Genomic DNA, 12,534 nt, shown 5'->3' with positions numbered 1-12,534 from the left:
AACGTGGAAAGTGAAAAAAAAATTTAAGAAATAGTGTCCTGAAGCTCAGTCCGGACATTCAGACAGAATTATAAAAATTCCTCCTCCTTAAGCCAAGCCTAATGGCCGGGCAAAGAATAGAGATGTGTGCGCTAAAAATGTGAGAAAGTGAAGTGCGTGCAAATGTTCCATCACTCAGTGGGCTCCCATCCCCCAGTGAGTTCAGGCTCCCCAGAGTCACCTCTCATGGGGCACTTCTGCACCTCGGGCTTTTAAACATCTCAGCCCCTGGCTTAGATCCAGCAGAGCCCTTGGTCACTTAGCATAGGGCACTAATGGCCCAAGCCATACACCCTAGGGATGCTGTGTGGTTCTCTGCTCTACAGTACATCCTGGCAGGGCTGTCTACCAGGGATCTAAGAACAGGTACTACACTTGATCTTAGCCAAAAGGCCAAAAAGGCAGCACATATTTCCCTCCCTAAAATAGGCATTGCTTGGAAAAAACACATTTGGCTAGTGGTTGTGTACTACTTTATAGGGGTAGTTAATTATGCTGATTTACTAATGATTTGTCTTCTGTCCTGACAGGATGAGCAAGACATTAACCCTTTTGTGTGTGCTGCCTTTGGACTCAAGGTAAGGTACATTTCGGTAAGCAAATTTAGTCTATCTATTTGTTACATATCTATCTATCTTTATATATCATATCACATATATTATCTATCTATCTATCTACCTAATCTACTGATAAAACAAAACCTACGATGTAAATAATAGCCTGGATTACTAATCCTTTTTTTTTCACACTTGGGAATGATTGGACATATCATTATATAGAAGTGACTGAAGAAAATATCAACATAATTTCAATTACCCAAGATTGTATACATTCTACCTCTCCTCCCACCTATTTACATTTTCCCCACTTGTTGATTCCTTTACTACTGTCTTTTTTTTACTCTTAAAACTATAGTATTGAAATCATGCATATACAGGTTTAATCGTTCCATCTAGTAAGAATGGAAATGTTTATCAACATTGTTGTGTAGAATTTTGTTACACATTTTGTTAGTTTTTTATTTATTTAACATTTGTGGGGGTTACATTCTGTATAAGGGTGCCCTCATCATAGCTGCTGTGACACTTTCCAAACTTGTAATTTCCTTTTCTCACGGATCTCTGAAAAGTGACTTGTAGAATTATCAACATGTTCTGGAAGATTACAATGCCTGCATCTTACATAGATATGAGTCATTTTTTACCTTTGTAAAATGTGCGTTGAATATTTCAGCATTTTCATGAAGAGGAGCTCTGAATGTGTGCTCAACTCTCCTCTTTTATCACGGAACAGATAACCCGTGTGATCTAGGACCTAATCCTTATTCTTGATGGTGCGCCATTACTCCTTACCAGTTGACAGGTTGTCATTGTCATCAACAAAGGCTTCTTTCTACCGAAACCAATGACAATAACCGATGTGCAGAAACTAGACCAATGCGTAATTGACTAAATCCAAGCTGAGCACTGGGACCACCATTACTCTAATAAGTCTGACAAATTTTCACCTACCTCAATAGTTTTTGAAAAGTGTTAAGAAACAGGGAAGTAGCTAAGAAAAGTCATAAAAATTGCTACAACTGACTTTTCCAGGGAGAACCATGGCCAGTCAGTGTTGGGATTAGTGGTCCTACAAGGAGTTAAAAGGTGTATTTATTTTTTATAAAATGGCCACTGTGTGTGAAATATGAAAAAATAATCCTTAGGCCTCATGCACACAATGATTGTGTGCATCCGCGTCCGTTCCGTCATTTTTCACAGTTTAGAGGAGGTCCCATTCATTTCTATGGAGCTGTGAAAAAAAAATGATAGTCCTCAGTTTTTTTCTCCGCGTCCGTGATCTGTAATTCCAGTCCGTACAAAAAATATAACCTGTCCTATTCTTGTCAGTGGAAAACGGAGGAAGGACCCATTCAAGTCAATGGGTCCGTCAAAAAAAACTGATGCACAACTGGTATGTCATCCGTGTCTGTTTTTTTCTACAAGATCTTGGTGCAATAAAATTACACTTTTCATTAACCTTTTTTTTAAAAAAAAAAAAAAACACTGTCGTGTGCATGAGGCCTTAGGCTGCTAAAGAATTATATCATCACACCAAATGTTTACAAAAGCTAAATAGGGTCCAAGTTGAGGTGGTATGGTGCCCAGGGGGCCCTACACATTAATTTATATGTTGCACTGGTATTTAGTACGGCTGTCCTACTGTCAGCAACTTTGTGGTTTGAGACTAAACAGAAGCATCACTTTTAATGTGATTTTAGTGTTTTTTAGACCACAGAATAAGTGAAGATATAAATTTGCATAGTCATATCGCCTGAATGCAAAGTAAATATGAAAACTGACAGTTAATCGTCTGTTGGGGGTTAAGGCTGTGACTTTCATTTTTATTTAGGAAATGGCTTACAAGCACAATTTCATATACGTAGGAGTCATTTAGTTGGGTCTTTATGGCACTTACAACTTACATGTTAATGTTTTTTATTCACACTTATTCTCTTGGTCTTCCTCCAGATATTAAAGAAATGTGTATATGTGTGTCTATGTCTATACTTTTGTATTAGTTAAGCCTTAACTCAAGATGTACATTTTTTTAAAGTTACAATATTCATAATTTTTTGATTATTTAGAGCTGTATACTTTTACAAGATTGTTTTTAAACTGTAAATTTTTATTTACTTTTGACAAAAACTAACAGATATAAGAGTAGTAGGGGAAACAAAAGGAGCCCCTCACGAGCAAAAATAACAGAATGGTGCAGATGTATCTATGACTTACTCAACCATGGGGTACAATCATCGTCAAGACCCAGAATAAGGGGAATGGGGAATGGGGTGTGACTACTATACTCCACCCAGGATGCCCAACAACTTTACAAGAGTTTTGAACAAAGATGGCAATTTAACAAGCAATCACAAAAAGAAATGTAACTCCAATAGCAAACCACAGAACTTTCTCTAATTTCCAATTTGTTATAACTTGATCACAAGTTCTGATCTCCAAAAAACATCCTCATCTGAAATTTTGGCACAAAATATTGAACATTCAGAGCATGTTCATTGACCTGTATGGAATTTTTAGGTCAAAGATTGTGTGGTGCGTAAAGGGGTTCTTCAGCTCACAAAATATACTTAACTATGGATATGCAACTTAAGCTAGTTTCACACTAGCGTTAAGGCACTCCAGCAGGCTGTTCTGGCAGGGGAACAGCCTGCCGAATTTCTCTGGATCTGGCATAGCTGGATAGTGCTGCATGCCCGCTGGACCTCCAGATCGGGATTTAGCCGAACAAATATCATTGTGCACAACAGTTTTCGTCTGGCCGAATCCGGGCATTAATGCTAGGGAGCAGTCTGATCCCATTATAGTCAATGGGTCCTGGCGGAGGAAGGCAGTATCCAGCGAGGCTGCATCTGGAGAGCTATAGCAGGCTGTTTCTCTGCTGGCAGCTAATGTGAAACTAGCCTTATTCATGCTCTTCAACTAACAAAGGTGCCCTGATCTCTGTATTAGCAACAATCCCTTGTTCATTAGCTTTAATTTCAGCTTGTGCTATACATAGGATAGCATTTTCTGTATCAATGTGGGTCCTGTGCTGTGTGTGAAGTAGGCCGGATGACTGGCTTATTTCAATAGATAAGCCAGGCCCCTTCACCGTCTATGCGTTCATCTTGATGAGAAAGTAGCTGGCTTAGCCATTACACCCAGCCAGTCAGCCAGACAGCCAGACACTTTCACAAACAGCACTGATGATGTGCTAACACAAGAAATGCTATCCTGTGTTGAAAGGAAAAAACAAAAAAAGAGGGTTAATCAAAATATTTTGGGTCTATACCCAAAATATATGATATAGTGTGGGCACCACAGGCTAGAAGTGAAGCTGGCGCTGACAGCGGGGGACCAGGGCACCTTTTTTAAGTCAAGAGGATTTGAGGCCTATTCGATATTTAAAACCAGGTGACAGTATCTCTTATCTAATCCTAATGATTCGTTAACCACAATTTGAGAAATCACTATATATAAATGTAAATTATTCATGTGACTATAATCTACATTGAATGGATGTATGTTCTCAATAATGTGGTGGCCTACACAATGACATTTAATCCTACTAATTAAAACAGACATAGTGAAGTCTGCTTCATGTTCAAATAGAATCGTTTTTCAATAAAAACCCAAGCTTAGGTTTTATTCTTCTTGCAAGTGGAAAATTATTAAAAAACAAGACAAACCACAAAAGACTCATTGTGCACACAACCCATCTGTATTCGCACCAACATAGCATACCTCCGGGATTAGGCTTCGGAATCTATTTAAAACCTCTTTGCAGCTCAGTAATGATGAATCTACGTTTCCTTCTTTCCGACATTTCTGTATTCTCCGTATGAATAAATATTCCTCAGATAAGTTCATTTCATCTTCAATCTTTGTTGAGATATAAATTTTAAAAATATTAGTCTGTATTCATCACTTCTATGTGTAACTATGCAAATTGATAATATAGCCATAGATGCTAGTACATGATAGTTACTATATTGTTTTACATATATATGGAACTCTTGGATGACTACCTGACACTGAGTGCTCTACCTGAGAGTTTCATCCATATATCACATTAAATGCCATTTATTATTGTTAAGGGGTTGTCCAAGATTTTGAGATAGATGGCCTATCCTCAGGACAAGTCATCAATATCTGATCGGTGAGGATCCTACTGCTAGCACTTCCGCCAATCATCTGTTTAAAGACGCTGCAGTGCTCCAGTGAGTTCTGCGATCTCCTCACAGCATACGAGGCACAATGCCATACATTTTATAGTGGCCATGTTTGGTATTGCAGCTCAGGCCTCTTCACTTGAATGGGACTGAGCTGTGCGTAGGCCATGTAACCAATAAATGTGATGTCACTGGCATAAGGGAGTCGGACCCCAGATACTGATGTTATCGATACTGCTTGTGGATAGGCAATCAAAATAAAAATCTTGGAAAACCCTTTTAAGATGGCCTCTAAAAATGTGTAACTGGACAACATATAGTCCAACAATACTATCTCAAACAATTATTACCACTCATAGGTAAAGAAAGTGAAGTCTAGCATGTAGCCTTTATGAAGTTCGATTGGCTATTGATCAGCTGATCATATCATGAATGATTATTGATGACTTCTTGACAAAGTTGTAAAAAATTTGACAAACTGTTGAAATCATTTGACAAATTAAAGTAAATAATGGTCCAGAATCACGGGAAATAGCAATTAATGGTCAATATCTATCTCTTTCAAATCTATTGCCAGCTTGCCAGTAACAAAACACTATTGTTTGCATCTGACTTGAAAACTGATCTGGAGATTGACAAAAAGGAGCCCACAGCATAACCATATTTGATCTATCTCAGATTAATTAAGCTTAAAAGGGTTCTCCAGGAATTAAGAAAATAAAAATACTTAAATATTATTTTATTATAAATATATTCTCAAATACCTTTCATTAGTTATAATGACTATTAGTTATTTGTATGGGGAGCAATAATAAGGGGAAACAAAATGGCTGCTGTCCCATTAGTTCACACAAAACCTGTCCTGATCACACATGAGAACAAGTTACTTTACAACACTGAGGTAAAGAGCTTCCTCATCCTCCTCTCTGCTTGTCAGGGATTAAGATCTTGAATACAGATGATAAGAACTTTAGCTGAATCTGGGGAATTTAGTTCATGAAGAGACATAAAGTACAGAGAGGACGGCCAGGACAGGCTGTCGTAATGGAGACTGTAAACAAGTGCTGCTGCTCATTAGCCACACCTCGCCCTCCTCTCATGTCTCCTCATCCTCTCCATTCCTACAGAGATTCACCTGTATTCAGGATCATGATTCCTGACAAGTAGAGCAGAGAGGAAGAGGAGGCAGAACTATGGCTCATTGTGGTGAAATAACTTGTCCTTCTGTGTGATTAGGACAGGTTTTGTGTGTACTGATAGGATGGCGGCCATTTTATTTCTCTTAATGATTGCTTCCTAGACAAAACAAGCCATTCTAAGTAATGAAAGGTGTTTGGGTAATATATTTATTATAAAATAATATTTAAGTATTTTAATGTTTTTAATTTCTGGAGAACCCCTTTAAAAAGTAAATCCAAGGCTTGCAACAAACAGGAGAACATGAGAAAACATGCATCTCTAACTCAATTTATAAAAGCTTCAACTTTTAAAAATGCTTCACTGCTCTCCATTTTTTTTTTAAAAAGCGGGTAGAGCTTAGTGGAGGGGACGTGGCCACTACAAGCCCAACACGTTAACAATAATATATGTGTAAATGTTAACTAAAATCTCCCTTTAATGATTTCCTTGGGTGCAGATTGACAATATACCTCACCAGCAATTTTTCCATTGATGTGTTACACTTGCTTGCAGGCAGGTAGCCAGCCACCCAGCCCCTTGGGAATACCTACTCTGCTTAGGAGTCCTCTACCTGACTCTACCTGACTCCATGTATAGCAAATTCATCTATGGAGTGACTGCTATTTCCATATATAGAGTCATCCCTGGGGGTATCCCCAAATGCTGTTAGCATTCTGATAGAGTATGGGGATACCCTTGTATATTTAAAATTAATTCAGTCTCTCCTTTTAAATTGTTACTACAGGGGGGACTTGTACTCATGACTTTCTGTATGGGAGACTGATACCAGTGTTCTACAGAGAACACTGTTATTAATGGATGGAATTTCAGGCGTATTCATGTACAATATGCTGGTATCTACAGATATCTCTCTGCATACCAGGATATTGGAATAACAGAAAAGGACTAATTCATTTATTAATAAAAAAAAAAATTATTGAGTAAAATAAATTACAATACACAGCGGTGTTCTCAAGCACTATTATAATGCTAAAGGCCCTAGTTATATGGGGAAATGACCTTTATTTTAAGCCCTTTCCGACCTCCGCCATACATGTACAGTGGAAGTCGGGACTTTAAACATGGTGCCATCTCAGAAGCTGAGGCATTATCTGCAATTTGTAATAACGCTATTCATGGACATTTAACTCCTCACATTATCTGGTCAATTGCGACTATGGCATCAGAGGCATCATGGAGATCTTTGAATCTGTGGCCCGAATGGATCTCTTGTGTCGAGTTCAAAGGAGCTTTTCAGTTGCTATAGCAGCGTTGGGCCTTTTCAAGACTCCAAGGCCCGTCACAGCGCTATTCCTATGGAGGCCTGCCTGTATTGGCCTAGGGACACAGTAAGGTTCTATTCACATGTTCACAATATGGGTCCAGACCGATTCATTTTCAATGGGGCTGAGAAAGATGCGGACAGCACACTGTGTGCTGTCCGCATCCTCACTTACATTTCGCAGCCCCGCAAAAAAATAGAACATGTCCTATTCTTGTCTGCAGCCACGGGCAAGAAAAGGCATTTCTATTATAGTGCTGGCCATGTGCGGTCTGCAAAATGCGGAACGCACATGGCCGGTGTCCATGTTTTGCGAATCTGCAATTTGCAGACATGTGAATTAACCCTTATAACCGGTGAATTAACCATCTATAGGTTGCAATGGTAAATTATTGCAGTCTCTGGCAGAACAAATGAGATGACCGCATGTTAAAAGTCCCCTAGGGGACTTAAAATAAGTGAAAAAAGTTTTTAAATCTATAAAAATGTATACAATTCAAATCAGCCCCTTTCTCCATATTAAAAACAAGTAAACAATAAAAAATTAAGTTCATGGTTGCACATGAATTGCCCATGTCATTAAAATCTAAACACATTTATTTCATACACTGTAATGGAAAAAGAAATGACAATTCAGGATTCTCCATTTCTTTTGTCTCTTCATCTTCCAAAAAATGGAAAAAAAAAGTGATCAAAAAGGCATACACATTCCAAAATGGTATCAATAAAAACCAATAGTTTGGCTCTGCCTTCAACATGGAGCCACTTCTAGGTTTTTACCAGGGCCACTTTGAGTTCCCAATCTGCCTCTGGATTTCCTTGAACATTATCTCTGATTTTACATGGGTAAACTTATTGCATAATTATAACTTAAAGGGGTTGGCCACTTTCTGGCTACTGTTGACCAATGTGTATGCAAGATGACTATATGGCATTTACTAATATAGTCTTTGGTAATATTCTGTGCCATTTTCTACAATAAATAAACCATGTCTCCATGTGTGGCAGATCTTCTGTGTCGTCCTCATAGACGTCCTGTCCATAAGGTGGTCACTGATGGAGGGTCATGTGACCAGACACATGACTCAGCCTCTTCCATTCAAACATACTGCACCTGCACTAATCTTCCAACAGTGAAAATGGCAGGAGTAGTGTATTTTCATTAAGGAAACTGAGTGATTTGCCTGTTTACATCACTCTCCATCAGCAGCAATCTTATGGACATGACCTCCACGTGGACAGCACAAAAGTTCTGGCGAACAAGGGGGCATTACACCTATATAATCATTCACAGGGTACCGATTAGTTCAAAATATCAAATCTTTAAAAAACAATTAAAAAGCAGCCAACAACAGACACTAAAAGAGGAACCTGTATACATACATATGAGCAATAATATGAAGGATGTGGTACAACCAGATATAGACTTCATCTCAATAAGTGCATCATCAATAGTAAAACTTAGAACTCCATCTAAGAGATGAGAAAATCAATGAACATACAGACTTTTTAGGCTACTTTCACACTTGCGTTCGGAGCGGATCCGTCTGGTATCTGCACAGACGGATCCGCACCTATAATGGAAACGCTTAGATCCGTTCAGAACGGATCCGTTTGCATTACCATGAACAAAAAAAAATAAAATTTTTTATTTTTATTTATTTTTGTTCGTGATAGTGCAAACGGATCCGTTTTGACTTTACATTGAAAGTCAATGGGGGACGGATCCGTTTGAAGATAGAGCCATATTGTGTCAACTTCAAACGGATCCGTCCCCATTGACTTACATTGTAAGTCTGGACGGATCCGTTTGCCTCCGCACGGCCAGGCGGGCACCCGAACGCTGCAAGCAGCGTTCAGGTGTCCGCCTGCTGAGCGGAGCGGAGGACAGACGGAGCCAGACTGATGCATTCTGAGCGGATCCGCATCCACTCAGAATGCATTAGGGCTGGACGGATCCGTTCGGGGCCGCCTGTGAGAGCCTTCAAACGGAACTCACAAGTGGACACCCGAACGCTAGTGTGAAAGTAGCCTTAGTTGCTTTTTTATATTTAATTTAAAAAAGCGTTGACATTTTGAAATAATTGGTATCCTGTGAATGATTATATAGGTATATTGTTGATACCTTTCACTAGGTACATATTCCAATATTTGGTGGCCCAATTCGTGTTGGTTTGGTGTTGATATGAACAAGGTGGCATATCTTTATAAAATATAATAAATTGAGCTGAATAGCTACAAAGGCTTTATTAGGAAATGTCATATAATTGTCTTATATACACATTTATCAACAAAAAACAGAAAAACCTCAAACCCTTTAAAGTGTGATTTCTGTGTTTAAACAAAGCAGTCACCAAAATCTAATTTTTATATATGTACATGCATCTATAGAGTATCTATCTATCTATCTATCTATCTATCTATCTATCTATCTATCTATCTATCTATCTATCTATCCTGTCTACATATTCTAATATAAATCTATGTTCAAGATATTAGATTGATTGGTAGATAGGTAAGAATTTTATATTACTTACACATGTTTTGCAATTGAATTCAAATATTAGATGCATTTAAAAATTATCCTGAATCGGATTGTCTTATAACTAGATTTTGGAGAATTAGAATTCACGCAATTTAATTGGTTTCCTCTTACTGCTAATGAGGTTTCGCGTGAAGCAGTAGATGAGATTAAGGAGTCTCGTTAAACACCATTCTATGTCCTATAATTGTCCTCTAAAACAAAAGTCAAGAGCTGCAAAGCACTTCTCCTTAATTGGTATATGTTTTATAAAACATTTAGCAAAACTACCATATGTTCACTAACATTTAATGCAATGTAATGTAATATGGTCAAATTTAATTACAGTTAAAGCTTAACTCTACTTAAAGGGAACCTGTCACTGGGATTTTGTGTATAGAGCTGAGGACATGGGTTGCTAGATGGCCGCTAGCACATCCGCAATACCCAGTCCCCATAGCTCTGTGTGCTTTTATTGTGTAAAAAAAACTATTTGATACATATGCAAATTAACCTGAGATGAGTCCTGTATGTGAGATGAGTCAGAGACAGGACTCATCTCAGGTTAATTTGCATATGTATCAAATTGTTTTTTTTACACAATAAAAGCACACAGAGCTATGGGGACTGGGTATTGCAAATGTGCTAGCGGCCATCTAGAAACCTATGTCCTCAGCTCTATACCCAAAATCCCGATGACAGGTTCCCTTTAAGACTGGAAATTCCAGTGAGATTCTATTTGATAGTAATAGGGGGTCTAGGAAGCTAAGATATAGGGTGTTTTTGGTAGGTTTCTCACACTGGTCACCAATAATTTTCACTCTTGGACAAACAAAAAAGAGGCTCAACATGTGAAATACTTAATTCTGATTCAAAATCTCTGGTGACCACCAGTGTGAAGAACGCATATCCAAGCTTCCTGGACACCTGTGATTATGATGCCAGTGGTCAGTAGAATAGTAAGCTAAACTGCAGTCATTTTTTTGAAAAATGGTGTCACAGCACACATTGGTATTTTTTTTTTTTATAGATCAAATCTATCTTACTTCAAGTAAAAAGAGAAGATTAGAGCTCTGGAATTTCCAGGATTAAATCACATTACGTTTATTATTGGTGAAATTCCGACATTCTTGCGTATAAAACACTTGTAATAATGAGAAATCACCCAACAATTTCCAAATAAAAAATAAATATAAAATAAATGAGCTCTATGTTCTCAGCACGTTCCTGTTATCATATTTATTCATACATTTATGTAGGTCAGTGTAGCCATTAAAATCGCCAAAAAGTTTAAATTTTCTTAACTTACCTTATCTATTTTCGTGTGGAAGTATACCCCAAAAATACAGATCCCAACAACCTGCGCAAGCACCGAAAGAGTAAAAATCCATACAGAAATTTTCATAATGGATGAGGGTGACTTTAGACCCCGGGATGGGTCTGCTGGAGGGCTTTGATTGTAAGAGTTGATCATTGTGCAGCATATGAATGATGTCTTTGTCAGGCAGCTCGATAAAGAGTATGGCATTAAAGTCACTGCACGTTTAAGATGACAGGTAGAACTCAGTTTTGAGACCTACACACTTCCTGGAATATTTATTGAGCAGCTTGCAGTATGATGCATGGTGTACTGATTTCACATTACAACATTTCACTCAGATTTCACGCTTTCTCAAAGCGCATGTTCCACTGACATTTTGTTCCTGTGGAAAGTAGTGGTTCTGTGAATATTTCAAATATCCAAATACTCCACTTAGTCGACTTTCCATGAAAGAATCTGAAATAATTTCTTTCATCCCCATTGACAGGTTCAGCTCTCAACGCAATTATTATTATTATTTTTTAATCTGTATGAACATGGGTCTTATTAGATAGGACATATCATGTCATATATGTCTTTAGAAAAATTATACTGGGCTGAGGACTTTAGAACATTTCTGACTTGGGAGTTGGTTAAAAGGAATTTAAAACCTCTGGAACTTCATCCAACTTAGTTGTAGAGGGGGATGGGGGGGGGTTCTGGTGGCTCTTTCTCAGGCTAGAATGCAGCTACAGACACATTTTTAGTTTTGTTTTAAAGCTGTATAGTAGGGAACTTCCGAGAGCTCTTTCTTAGGCAAGAATGCAGCTACAGACAGGGCCGGCTCTATAATAAGGCAGACCAAGCTGCTGCTTGAGGGCGCAGAGAAGGGGGTGCAGCACCAGAGCAGATTTTTATTTATTTATTTTTAAATACATAACTTGCGGACTTGCCCGGCCACCCGCCCCAGCCTGCAGGTGTGCCGTGCGGCGCCAGCCCTCACCTCCTCACAGAGCGGCATGCAGGCTCAGCAGCAGCATGGCACCGGCATCACAGACAGTCACAGGGTCAGGGGGTGTGACTGCTGAGTGGCGCTGCGGCAGCAGGCAGCAGCAATTGGTGTAGACTGGGGAGCGGAGGTCTGGAGACTAGAGGCGGAGCTGTTGATGGCGAGTAACTGTGTGTGAGTGAGTCTGTGAGACATCAGACAGTGAAAGACTCACACAGCCAGTCCCAGACCAGACTATCCAGATTGCCGTAGATGGCACAGACAGGTAGGTAGGTCAAGGTGATCTCATTGAGTGCAGGCTGCGCAGAAACAGAAGAACATTAATGGGGGTGGGGTCAGGGTGAGGCGGGTGACATTACGATGTGACATGAAGTGAGAGGTCAGAACTGATGCATGCCTGCGATCTAGATTACTTGAAGTCAAAATATTATTCATAAAGGGGTAATCCTAAAACATAACATTTATTAATAATGCAGATAAAATATATAATGTC

The 12,534-nt window shown here is 38.8% G+C and overlaps 1 protein-coding gene across 2 annotated transcripts in view; it reads right to left on the bottom strand.

Moving 5' to 3' along the window:
- The window catches only part of CD40LG (CD40 ligand), a 52,439-nt gene extending 41,140 nt beyond the window's left edge, over positions 1-11,299 (bottom strand). For both annotated transcript variants that reach the window (XR_006386820.1, XM_044268833.1), the window contains exons 1-2: positions 11,042-11,299; positions 4,323-4,460 (exon numbers count right to left, since the gene is read on the bottom strand). Coding sequence is in view for 1 of the 2 variants with exons in the window: in XM_044268833.1 (XP_044124768.1) it covers positions 4,323-4,460; positions 11,042-11,260 (357 nt within the window). In the remaining variant the exon portion in view is untranslated. The remainder of the gene's footprint in view (positions 1-4,322; positions 4,461-11,041) is intronic.
- Between the last annotated feature and the right edge of the window lie 1,235 nt (positions 11,300-12,534).

This window comes from Bufo gargarizans, chromosome 9, assembly GCF_014858855.1.
Source record: "Bufo gargarizans isolate SCDJY-AF-19 chromosome 9, ASM1485885v1, whole genome shotgun sequence".
In the NCBI taxonomy this organism is placed as follows: Eukaryota; Metazoa; Chordata; class Amphibia; order Anura; family Bufonidae; genus Bufo; species Bufo gargarizans.
Note: the sequence above shows the minus strand (reverse complement) of the source record. Positions and strands in the feature narration are given on the sequence as shown.